This window comes from Candoia aspera, chromosome 6, assembly GCF_035149785.1.
Source record: "Candoia aspera isolate rCanAsp1 chromosome 6, rCanAsp1.hap2, whole genome shotgun sequence".
Lineage (NCBI taxonomy): Eukaryota > Metazoa > Chordata > Lepidosauria > Squamata > Boidae > Candoia > Candoia aspera.
This window is the reverse complement of record NC_086158.1, coordinates 3,086,754-3,100,015: the sequence shown is the minus strand read 5'-3', so window position 1 is coordinate 3,100,015 and position 13,262 is coordinate 3,086,754. Positions and strand designations below refer to the sequence as shown.

Sequence of the window (13,262 nt, the reverse complement as noted above, 5' to 3'; positions counted from 1 at the left end):
TCTGGGAGTTGAAGTCCACACATCTTCAAGTTGCCATGGTTGAGAAACACTGCCTAGAGAAAGGCCAGGACTTCTGGGAAGGGATATCACCAAGGCAGGGTGGCTTTTGCTTCAGCACCAGCAAATGCTTTTCTTGCTCTTGCGCTTTAGAAGAAGCACATGTTCACTAGCATGGATGGTTACGGGTTTCCGCTTACCACCCCTGTCCACAAAGGCTACCGAGCGAAGCTGCGAGGACTGTACTTGCGCTCAAACTGGCCAACATCGAACTTCCTCTTGCACCCGGCATAGTTCATGTAGCGGATCTTGCCAAACACGGCCCGTTCGGCCCATCCTTGATCGTGGATCCCACAGATAGACCACATGCAGCCTAGCAGAGACGGAAAGTGAGACTAGAAAGATCCATCCAAGTCAAGAGACACACTCTAAATCGTGCACACACGGTCAGCACCCTGAAGGATTCCTGAGAGACCCAAATGCTGAGATCTCATCTACACATCCCATTCCTCGCTTGGAAGTGGTGCAGTCAAATGGATAACCAGGAGCTGCGAGGCAAATCCAAAACTTATGAAACTATATGTATTATGTATGTCATTCTAGTCCTGTGTGGATCTGGCTCTATGGGTAGTCCTCACTTAATGACTGCCCTGTTTAGCGACTGAAAAGGTAACTTCATGACCAGTCCTCACACTTACGACCATTGTGGCATCCCTACAGTCATGATCATGATTTGGATGCTTCGCAACCAGTGAGCGTTTATGGCCGTCGCGACATCCCGTGGTCGCATGATTGCCATTTGCAAATTTCACAGCCGGTTTCCAACAAGCAGAGTCAATGAGAAGCTGGCAGTAAAATTGCAAGTCGCAATCACATGATGTCTCGCTTAATGGCTGCATCTGATTCACTTAACGACCGCGGTGGAAGTGAAGTCATAAGCTGGTCGTGGTTACGCGATGTGGCACTTAACAACTGCGTTGCTTAGCGATGGAGTTGCTGGTCCCAATTGTGGTCGTCTAGCTAGGACTACCTGTAATCTCAAGTCTGGGAGAATAGGAAGTAAGGCAATGTGGAAGGACAAATTCTATTCTTGTTTGCTGTCCATCCACCTGTAAGTGTCAAAAGATCCCTCAGTGTTTCTCAACGTGGACCTCAACTCCCAGAATTCCCCAGCAGTTGAAGTCCACACATCTTAAAGTTGCTAAGGTTGAAAAACACTGGTTTAGATCACAAGCCAGCCTCAACACATGATTATCAGTTGGTCTCTTCTTCCCACATCCTGGTCCATGCTAGGGGATCCAGGAGAGGGAAGGAGAATTGGGACCTAAATCATGGGAGCTCTGAAGCAGATCGTTATAAAATTGAGGTTTGGTCGTCATTTTTTTTTCTCCCATAAGGAGAAATGTCTACCCAACGGGGGGAGAGAAAAACCCAAAGGCTACAGCGGTACTTTCCCTGGATTCCCGTGATGACCTCCCAGCCTCTGTTACTGACCTACATATCCGTTGGGGTCTCGGCCATCCAGTTCATAGCGATCATTCAGGTAGATGCTGAACTGTAGGGCCTCCTCTGGTGACTTGGTCCACTCCAAGATTTTCTTGGCCCAATACATCCGCAGGAAGCCATGCATCTTCCCTTCCTGAACCATCTGGAGCTGAGGTGGAGGGTGGGGAAGGACTGGTGAACTACAGTGACCTCACATTTCCTTGGAGAAAACGGGGGTCACTTGGGAACAAATTTAGACTCCCAGAATCCTAGGGTTGGGAGGGACCTTCAAGGTCTTTTAGGCCACCTCCCTACCCAGGGCAGGAAGCTTCAGATCATCCCAGATAAATGGCTGTCCAATCTCTGTTTGAAAAGCCCAGTGACGGAGCCCCACACCTCCAGTAGGTTTTAACACTGCTTAATAGCTCCCACTTTCAAGAGAATCCTCCTTATTTTAAGTCTGGATCTCCCATCCATTGGTTCTTGTCCTACCCTCAGGCGCTCTAGAGTGTAAATCCACCCTCTTTTCCCTGGGTCATCTCTTCAAGCATTGCAAGACAGCTACCATATTTCCCCTCAGCCTTCTCTTAAGTTAAACATACCCAGTTCCTTCAACAGTTCTTCACAGGATTTAGCCTCCAAGCCCCACAGGTGATCTTCTCTGCACTTCCTAATTCCTCAGCAAGAAGGGAGCCATGCTCCATTTATCAAATGCCTTAATGAAGTTTAAGTGCACTTCATCCGCAGCATCCCCTTGGTCTGCTAATCTAGTCGCTTTGTCAAAGAAAGCAGTAAGATTTGTCTGTCGCAACTTATGTTTAACGAACTAGTACTGGCTTCTTCTGATCACCTACATGCTTGCAAATCCACTGCCTGATTATCTTTTCTAGGATTTCCCCTGTATTGATGTCAGCCTGATTGGGCTGTGGCTGGAATGCATAAACACAAGAAGCTCGCTCCCTCTGAGTCCTTTGGAATCACCTTCTTGTTCCCCACAGTGCCCATGAAGATGCTCCAGAGGAAGTAGCCATCAAAGCAACTTCTTAGATGTCCCACCTATGACTGACTTTGTAAGACTTCTCTACAAATGTGCCCGTCTCCTGAAAGCATTCAAGCTATGGGCTACCAGCACATACAATCATGAAGATGTGCCCAAGTTAACTAGATATGCCCCTGGCTGCTTAGTTTCTTTGGATGATCCTGCGTTCTTGTATTAAGATAAAAAGATCCAGGAGAAGGTATCGCCTCCAGACATGCAGTGGAAGGACGCCACAAAGCCCAAATCAAATGCAGTTAGCTAGGATCTCCCAGCCATGCCTCCTCTGGCCTTCTGGCTACCTGAGCGGCATTCCACAGGGGGTCATGTGTCTTCCCTTCTTCCAACTGCTCCAGTGTGTACAAGTGGGGCCTCTTGTCCTTGGCATGGATCTTCAGTGTGGTCTTGGCCCAGTCATAAGCACCTTTGAAGGATTACACCCCTGTCAGTGGCTGCATTCACACAACCAGCTCAAGTTTAAGGACTAGCAGACCTTCACATAACAGGTTTGTTCGTTTGTTTGTTTGTTTGATTTCTGTAGCCGCCCATCTCAGCGAGTGACTCTGGGCAGCTTACAATAATAAAACCATAAAACAATTAAAACAATTACAATTAAAACAGTTAAAATATAAAATAAATACAAGATAAATATACACAGCTACCAAGAAAGCAATGTATGGATGTTAATACAGCCAAGAGGTGGGACCACCCACACGCTCGAGGCCCCAGGCCCGGGCACAAAGCCAGGTCTTCACGGCCTTACGAAAGGCCAGCAGGGTTGGGGACATCCTAATTTCTGGAGGGAGGATGTTCCAGAGGGCAGGCGCTATGGAGGGGAAGGCACGCCTTCTAGTTCCCACCAACCGACACTCCCTGGCTGACGGGATCCGCAGCATACCCACCCTGCTAGATCGCATTGGACAGGCAATTTATGCTTGGTAATTTTAACTTTGGTTAGGTCTTTGTGGCTATGCGTGTTGCATGAACCCAGGAGGAGGAGGTCTCTGTTACCTTCAATCTTGTCGTAGCTGGGGTTGTAAAAGCAGAAGTTGTCCGCCAGCTCCCGGCGCACCACGGCCTCCTCGATGAAACCTTCCACAGACTCTTTGTACCCGGTACGATGCTTGCCGACCTCCAGGATGGCTCGCTGCACAGCAACCTGACCTACAAGGGAGGAATGGATGTCAACTGCTTCTGCCAATTGCCAGGAAAAATAAGATGCCTGCAAAACAGGATACTGAGTTCCAGTGTAACAAACAGCTCCAGTTAGAATAAACAAAGCCTGGTCAACCAGCAACAAACCATGATTTCACACTGTAGTTAGTTTTCCCAAATCAGCCCTTTTCTTTGGAATAGGTTTAGGCATTATTTAAACAGAAATGAAAAATTAGCAATATGTGGAACCAGAGCTGGCACACAGCCGATAGAGTAAAAACTCTGAAAAACAGTTTTATTCAATCTGGTATCTCCAGATACACTACAAATGTACCACCCAGGCTGGGCTTGCACAATATCCTAAAACTGAACATTTATGTCAGCAAAACCAAATTGTTCTGTGTTCACATTACATTTAACAAGGTTAACAAGGGAGCTAGCTGAGACATTTGCACAGTCTGGTTAGTTTGATCTATCTCTGTTTCATTTTGTGTTTGATGTTATACAAACATAGAGCACCTGGTTGTTTTATGGTTCAACAGATTAAGGAAATTGAGGAGGTGGATTTGTTCACCAACCAAGTCAAGCATATTGTTAAATGCAGCCCTTAATGCAGGTGTAACATGATGGGCTGATTCACACAACATACTAGACCAGGGTATCTGAACCAGGGTTCCGCGGCACCCTCGGGTTCCACGAAAGGTCACTAGGGGTTCCATGGGAGATCACGATTTATTTAAAAAATTATTTCAAATTTGGGCAACTTCACATTAAAGAGGTAAGTTTCATTCTTTATTTTTAGTTTAAGAACACTGTCAGTGCATATGTACAGGCCTACACGTGAAACGAATAGAATAATTTTGTAACTTCTGGCCTCGATTTGAGCCTGAATCTACGGGGGTTCCCCGAGGCCTGAAAAATATTTCAAGGGTTCCTCCAGGGTCAAAACGTTGAGAAAGGCTGTATTAGACGCTGCATTCCCACAACATGCTCAACCACACTGCCCAGCCTCATTTTAGCAAGCTAGCTTGTTGGCTGGGGAATTCTGGGAATTGCAATCTAAAACACATCTGGAGAACACCAGATTGGGGAAGGCTTCAAGCATCTGGGTTCAAATTCGGTCCTCTCCCCCCCCCGCCCAACACACGTTTTGCCCCCAACTGATGCACCTCACATCAGCTAGGCTTCCCAAACGCTCCGGGTCCCCACCCTTACACTCACCAAAGTGGAACCAGGGTGAGAGATTGCTCAGGGCTGCCCGGTTGGGGTTGTTTCGGTCAGTGCCAAAGCATTTCAGCCTCTCCTTCACAAACTCTTCGAGCACCTTCAAGCCGGAAGCGGTGCCAGGCTTGGCCCAATCCACCTCCTTCACGGAGCGGTCAACCTGCAGGCTGGCGTAGCAGGCATCCCAGTCGACGGGCTGCAGGATTTCAGGCAGAGCAGTGATGCAGATTGGTGGCAAGGAAAGAGGTGGTGGAGACAAGAAAATCTGGGTGTCACAAATGCTCCAGGACTTGTGGAAGGACTGTAACTGGGTGCAGAAATTTTTAAGCAGAAAACCACCCGTCCGCTTTCCAGATTTGGAGATTTGGAGATAGGTCCTAGGAGCTTTCTTGCAAGATGATGCTGTCAAGGTAATGCATGCTATATGCCAGCAAATTTGGAAAACACAAGAATGGCCATCAGACTGGAAAAAATCAACTTATATCCCCATACCAAAAAAGGGAAACACGAAAGAATGTTCAAACTATCGAACAGTGGCACTCATTTCACATGCCACTAAGGTAATGCTCAAGATCCTTCAAGGTAGACTTCAGCAGTTCATGGAGCGAGAATTGCCAGATGTACAAGCTGGGTTTAGAAAAGGCAGAGGAACTAGGGACCAAATTGCCAATATCCGCTGGATAATGGAAAAAGCCAGGGAGTTTCAGAAAAACATCTATTTCTGTTTTATTGACTATTCTAAAGCCTTTGACTGTGTGGACCATAAGAAGTTGTGGCAAGTTCTTAGTGGTATGGGGATACCAAGTCATCTTGTCTGCCTCCTGAAGAATCTGTATAACGACCAAGTAGCAATGGTAAGAACAGAGCACGGAACAACGGACTGGTTTAAGATTGGGAAAGGAGTACGGCAGGGCTGTATCCTCTCACCCTACCTATTCAACTTGTATGCAGAACACATCATGCGACAAGCTGGGCTTGAGGAATCCAAGGCTGGGGTTAAAATCACTGGAAGAAACATTAACAATCTCAGATATGCAGATGATACCACTCTGATGGCTGAAAGCGAAGAGGAACTGAGGAGCCTTATGATGAAGGTGAAAGAAGAAAGTGCAAAAGCTGGCTTGCAGCTAAACCTCAAAAAAACCAAGATTATGGCAACCAGCTTGATTGATAACTGGCAAATAGAGGGAGAAAATGTAGAAGCAGTGAAAGACTTTGTATTTCTAGGTGCAAAGATTACTGCAGATGCTGACTGCAGTCAGGAAATCAGGAGACGCTTAATCCTTGGGAGAAGAGCAATGACAAATCTCGATAAAATAGTTAAGAGCAGAGACATCACACTGACAAGAAAGTCTGCATAGTTAAAGCAATGGTGTTCCCCGTAGTAACATATGGCTGCGAGAGCTGGACCATAAGGAAGGCTGAGCGAAGGAAGATGGATGCTTTTGAACTGTGGTGTTGGAGGAAAATCCTGAGAGTGCCTTGGACCGCAAGAAGATCAAACCTGTCCATCCTCCAGGAAATAAAGCCAGACTGCGCACTTGAGGGAATGATATTCAAGGCAAAACTGAAATACTTTGGCCACATAATAAGAAGACAGGACACCCTGGAGAAGGTGCTGATGCTGGGGAGAGTGGAGGGCAAAAGGAAGAGGGGCCGACCAAGGGCAAGGCGGATGGATGATATTCTAGAGGTGACGGACGCGTCCCTGGGGGAGCTGGGGGTGTTGACGACCAACAGGAAGCTCTGGCGTGGGCTGGTCCATGAAGTCACAAAGGGTCAGAAGCGACTAAACAAATAAACAACCTAGGAGCTTACATGAACAGCTGTGAAATCTTGTGACAACTCACTTCCATCAGCAACAGAGAAAAGTTGCCTTGATTCCCAGCTCCCCGGAAGCTTCTGATACATGATGCTGGCTGAACAGATTTTGGCTCATGGGGGCCCCAAATAAGGACCTGCTTTTCTTTCCCAGTTTCCCAAGGCGTGGCCAGGAACACCCTCCATAATGCCCATTCACAGGTTGGAGCTCTGCATAAATGTCAAGCTACAGTTGTCCTCACCCCAAACTAGTGAGTTATGCTGCTGGGGATGATGGAAGTTACGGTCTAACACGTCTAGAGGGCTGTTTTAGAATGCCACCTGCCATTCGCTACAGCAGTGTTTCTGAACCCTGGGAACTTTAAGAGGTGTGGACTCCCAACTGCCCTAGAGATTGCTCAGCCCAAAGGCAGCCCCTTCCCCACCCCCACTGCTGCCACCCCCGTCACCTCTGCCTGAAGACCAGCAGGGAAAGGGTGCTTGATAACAGGCGGCAATTCGGTCAGAAACTCAGCCAGTCGGTCGTGGATCTTCCGGCGAATCGTCCTTGCCCCGTACTCCTGCTTGTCCGAGGCAACCCAGCACGGGACAATATTGTGGGCGTCCACCTGAGGACGGAAAGGGAGAAAGGGATTTAAGATACGAAGGCAAGAGAGATTAAGAAAGCTGTATGAGCGGCTTGGATGCCCTCTGCGTCTACGGTGGGTGGAAGGCAAGCTTCAAACTGAGGGGATCTACTTTTGGTTCGGCAGAATGGATTCCATTGGACCAACCTGTCCTCTTTTTAAAAGCTGTGGCTGATAACCCATGCAGGAGCTTGCAAGATCTCCAAGAAGGATTTACTAATCGACTATCCTGGCAAAATGATTTCCGCTGGTCACCCAGAATCAGGGAGGTCTGAATGAACCACAAAAACCATCCCATCCCATCCCATCCCATCCCATCCGCCCGTTCTGTCTCCTCCACCCAGCCTGTCATTCTCAAGTTCTCTCGCCAGCTTTAAAGTACATTCTTCACTCGAGTTTTTTCCTGCACGCAGAAATGCGTGCGCCTATCCATGTGAGCACGCAGACACGCGTGCCTGCCGCTTCTGCCCTTGGCTTCCTGCAGCAATAGCTTTGGGGCCGGTCCTGTTTCAACCCGCTGCCCCCAAAGAGGCACCAGCCCAACTTCGCACCTGAGCAAACGGCACATCGCTCGGCAGCTCTTCCCGTACATCTCGAATCCACTGCAGGGGAAGTCGGAGCGGGGAGAAATCTGTCACCACCCCGCCGATGCCGCGCTGGACCACGAAGGGGGGCAGAGTGTCTTTAGCAAAACCGATCAGCAAGTGGAAGGGGATGTCAAGCACCTGACACTCCTGGAAAAGTGGAGGAAGCAGCAAAGGGCCTTTCATCAAGACAAGACCCCGGATTTAGTTCTCGGGATTCAGACGTCTGGTGATCCAAAGAGGAAAGCTTTCGGTTTGGCAAGGGCTGGCAGGAATTAATCAACTAATCCAATTGATATCCCATGGCAATCACAAGGACTCTTGCAAAAATAAGCAAACACAGTAGCAACATAACCATTAAAGTCCGAAAGGACAGATTGGCACCAGGCCCCAAAAGCCCTCTGGAAAAGCTTTGTCTTCAACTTTTTCCAGAAGGCAAATGAAGTTGGGGACAAATGAACTTCTGGGGGAGGGCTGCCATTCCAGAGAGCCAATCCCATCACGAAAGAGAGCATTTCCGGGCGTTGGCCCCCCTCCCCTGTTGGGGAGATCACCCCAACAGGGGAGACAACCAGCAGCTTCTCCAGGCTTGATCAAAGTCATCAGGGGAGATGGGGGCCTGCAGGTAACCCTGTGCCAAGCCATAAAGGGTGACCCCGTGCAAGTAGCATGGCTTTGCCTTGCAAGGTGTGCTCCTTCCCCACTCACCCCCAGTTAGAAAGTCCATGACTTGAGAAGCAAAATATCCTTCATCCCTGTCCCCAGTTTAAAAGGGCAAACTTCTACCACCATCCACCCAAACTGGTTCATTTTCAGGGTCTATATAAGAATGACACAGGAAGGTTCAGAGGAATCCTCGCCCTGGGTTTCTGCAGGAGTCTCTGTTCCCAACAGGCTTTCACGGCAAGGCCAATTTCAACCCCACAACAGGCAGCTTCTCTCAAGGATGCCTGTCGCTGTAGCAAGAGCCGGGGATCCAGCCGCCCTGAAATGCAGATCTAGCAGAATTCCCCACCGTTTAAAGGAGATGCACTGGAAAGACGGCATGGCCAGAGCAGGGAATCGCACCGAGAGGCAATGGGAAGGCTCCACAGGTGACTGTCTATAATTGGAGATGCTCAATTACAGGTAATCCTCACTTAACAACCATTCATTTAATGACGGTTCAGCTTACGACGGTGCTGAAAAAACTGACTTACAACTGGTTCTCACACTTATGACCACTGCAGCTTCCCCATGGTCGCATGATCACAATTTGGGTGCTTGGCAACCGGTTCGCATTTATGACCATCGCAGCGTCCCATGGTCACATGATGGCCATTTTCAACCTTCCCAGCCAGCTTCTGGCAAGCAAAATCAATGGGGAACCGTGTGATTTGCTTAACAAGCATGTGGTTCGCTTAATGCCCGTGGTGATTCGCTCAACAATCACCACCAAGAAGGTCGTAAAATCAGGTCAGATTCGCTTAATGACCGCTTCGCTTAGCAACTGAAATTCTGGTCCCAATTGTGGTCGTTAAGCAAGGACTACCTGTATAGTCTGTGATCCCTGGCTAGCGCAATGCCAGTGCCCAACTTGTACCAGGCACCTGTTTTCTTCCCTCGACCCCACAGGGGGGCAAGCAGCTAAGCCTCCATCTGGGCAGTGATTACTCCCCCCCCCCATCCTGCAAAGTCCCACGTGGCAGTACCTCGGCGACTTCCTTGAGGCCTCTGAGCATAAAGCCGAAGTGGCGGATGGTCGCATCCAGGAACTTGGGCACCAGGCAGAAGCAGACGTGCAGCGGGAGACGTTGCTTCAAGGCCAGGCGCTGGGCGTAGAGGAAAGCCCAGTTATCTACAAGAAGGATGCACAGGTGAAGCGTCAGGGCCGCAAGATGCCAGTCAAAGAAGGGCCCTCAGAAATGTCCGCAGCGGAGAAAACGTCCCGAGACAGTGAGGCAAATGCACTTCTATCACGCGCCAGGCTGGCTTGGTTTTAACTTTGCTTCTGTCTGGATTAATATAGGGCAGGGTTTCTCAACCTTGGCAGCTTTCAGATGTGTGGACATGCTGGCTGGGGAATTCTGGGAGTTGAAGTCCACACATCTGAAAGCTGCCAAGGTTGAGAAACCCCGATATAGGGTGTGAATTCAGCTGGGATTGTTTATGGTTCAATCCATTCTGCAAACCCAGAAAGGGGGATAATTCAGGAAATAGGTTGACCCGCTTGTGCGAACCCAACCTCAGCCTGCCCTGCAGGGAGGAGCTGGATGAATTGCCCTGTGGTTTTAGCCGAGACAGATTTCCACCTGGGCCGGAGCCGGTTCTCACCCTGAACCCTCTGATCGCGAGACATCCAGTACAAGATGCCCTGTGCCCCCTCCTTGAGCTCGGGGGCTTGTGAGACCAGCCGGACGCGCTTCTTGTTGAACGGAAACTCTGCGACGGAGGGTCCTGCGCTCAGGCGGCCTTGCTTCACCGTCTCTGCCAAGCCCCCGCCTCCAGGATTCTGCGGGGACTTGAACTTCTTCCTTGAGGAGAAGGCCTCCGTCCCGGCGTGCTCTGGTTTCCTGCCCCCCTCCAAGCTGTCGGATGCAGTTGTGGGCAGCCTCGGCTTCCTCCTCTTCTGAGACATGGCTGGGAGCTTAGAAACGGGTCTCCTCAAAGAGTGGCTGGAACAGAAGCAGCAGGAGAACACTTTTGGGGAGCAACCTTTCAGGAAACACACATAAAACGCTGTTCTAGATCAGACCAAAATCTAACTCAGTTTCCAACCAGATGCCTACGGGGAGCAGATACGACGACAGCGGCCTTCTTTCAGCATTTTCCCCCAGCTGCAGTTACACAAAGGTAGACTGCCTCTGAATATGGAGGTTCCATTTAGGGTAGATATTGGGATATTCTCAAATAGTGAGATTTGTTGGTTAGGGTTAGATCCCACCTTTCCTTCAGAAGCATTAAGGCACACATGTAGCACTCCCCCCTTCCATTTCCCCCCATCACAACAACCCTATGAGGTAGATTGGGCCGAGAGAGGGAGGGACTGACCCAAGGTGACCCAGCGGGTTTCCACGGTGGAAGGTGGACTTGAACCTGGGTCTCTCTTATCCTGGCCCAACCACTTTAGCCACTGCATCAAGATGCCAATTATTTAATTTTTATCCCTTTATTATTTTTATAAATGACTCACGGCAGCCAACATACCTAATACTTCTTCCTCCTCCTATTTTCCCACAACAACAGTCCTGCGAGGTGGGTTGGGCTGAGAGAGAGCAACTGGCCCAAGGTCACCCAGCTGGCTTTCATGCCTAAGGCGGGACTAGAACTCTCCTACCATGCCTGATTGGCTCTTGGGCTGAGAGAGGACTGGCCCAGGGTTACCCAGCCGGCTTTCATGCCTAAGGCGGGACTAGAACTCACAGCCTCCTGGTTTCTAGCCCAGCACCTTAACCACTAGACCAGTGGTTTGGCCTTGAAAAAAGGCGTCATGGCCAGCCACACTTCTTGGAAGCAGTTATTGGGGGACGCGGATAGACACAGAACCATGTAACCTGTTCGGATTCTACAGTTCCAGGTTCTGACTGCTGCTGAGCCCCAAAGAGCGCTGCCCCAGGCGAGTAGAGGAACAGAGGAACGCCAGCTGGTGGGATGAACCAGCCTGCTCAGGAGTAAGAACCAGGATAGATGCCAGCCGAGTGTTGCTGGAGCTGCTGGGAATTTTTTCAAGGCAGTATCAGAGGCCAAGGTGGTTGCCAAAAACATTCTTTGCAGCTGGCTTTGCCTTCCCTCTGGCATACAAGTTTAATGAATTATTATTAAAAGTATTATTTGGAACCCACAATTTGTTTTGTTGCATCTATTCATGTCCTAACTTGACCCTTTTGATAGCTGGTGCAGTATTTCCCAGTTATAGACCCCAAACCTGGCTTATAAAATCACTGACAGTGTGAAACAGAAAGGCACTCTGCACGTGCCTTCTGACCACTGCTGCAACTTCACATGCCCTGCTGATCCTCAAAACAAGTCCTGGGGGGTTTACCCTTCATCTGTTATTTCTCAACAGCTATTAGAAAGTGGGGCCAGACATTTACACTTAGATTCTCATCAATGAACGGCGGATTTGTGCCGTCAACATTTGAACTGAGCGTTTGGTGTTTTTCTATTTAACGAAAAGGCAAATAAAGCAACTATCAAGGTTTTTGTTGTTGTTGTTTATAACATAACCTTCCATGCCTTTTCTCCCTACTCTTGCTGTAATGATAAAATCACATTATATTACGAGAGTTGCCTGCATATACCTTTGTGCTATTAATCTGATACAATATGATCACCAGGACATGATAAAACAAGGTCAGGTTTACCCATACCTGAACCCCCAAACTGGATTAGCCAAATTTTATTTTATTTTATTTATTTTTTATTTTATTTATTTTCTATCCCACCTTTATCTGAATCAGAAAAGAGGATGCCAATTATTTTATTTAATTTTTATCCCACCTTTATAATTTTTTATTAATAATTCAAGGTCGGGAACATACCTAGTACTCCTTCCTCCTCCTGTTTTCCCCACAACAGCAACCCTGTGAGGTGGGTTGGGCTGAGAGAGAGAGGGACTGGCCCAAGGTCACCCAGACGGCTTTCGTGCCTAAGGCGGAACTAGAACTCACAGCCTCCTGGTTTCTAGCCTGTTGCTTTAACCACTAGACCAAACTGGCTCTCTGGCACAAGACAAATGGCTGTGTTCACGCAACATCTGCTCCGAGAAATAAAAGAAATGATAGTTTTGCATGACAACCCAGTTCTCGTGACCCGATCTCAGTTTAATCTGCTATGTAGCCCAGGAGTCAGACTCAACTCAAGCCAGGCCCATATAAAGTTTCCCCACAGATATCCTAGGGCAGGGTTCCTCAACCTTGGAGACTCTTAAGCTGTGCGGACTTCAACTCCCAGAATTCCCCAGCCAGCAAAGCTTTGCTGGCTGGGGAATTCTGGGAGTTGAAGTCCGCACAGCTTAGAGTCCCCAAGGTTGAGGAGCCCTGCCCTGCGGGGCTCATAACTGGCTTGGAAGGGTGGGGTCCTGGGCTGTGATGTTCATCCTTTTTGAAAAAAGGCTCCCTTTAGATCTACAAAGAGCAGTTGATCCAAGCAGGCTGTGAAGGCCATCCTTCCTCAAGGCTGCCTCTCCAAATGTGTGGATCTGCCAGTCCATCCTGCTGCTAGCTGGGGATGATGGGTGTGGCAGCCGACACATTGAGCAAATCTGAGGAAGGCTCAGCTACAGCGGAGCCATAGTTGGCAGCACCAACTGGCAAGACTCAAAGCTCAGGAATTTGCCTTAGAGCAGGGTTTCTC

General features: G+C 48.9%; 1 protein-coding gene across 1 annotated transcript; it reads right to left on the bottom strand.

Annotated features, from left to right (window-relative positions):
• Positions 1-207: 207 nt before the first annotated feature.
• Positions 208-10,631, bottom strand: LOC134499559 (deoxyribodipyrimidine photo-lyase-like). The gene is made up of 9 exons (XM_063306261.1): positions 10,242-10,631; positions 9,620-9,765; positions 7,896-8,078; positions 7,168-7,326; positions 4,895-5,093; positions 3,530-3,682; positions 2,826-2,942; positions 1,492-1,656; positions 208-370 (listed from the first exon to the last, which is right to left on the bottom strand). Exons 1-9 carry the CDS (start codon positions 10,543-10,545, stop codon positions 216-218), a joined length of 1,581 nt encoding a protein of 526 aa, XP_063162331.1. The 5' UTR covers positions 10,546-10,631; the 3' UTR covers positions 208-215.
• Positions 10,632-13,262: the final 2,631 nt, after the last annotated feature.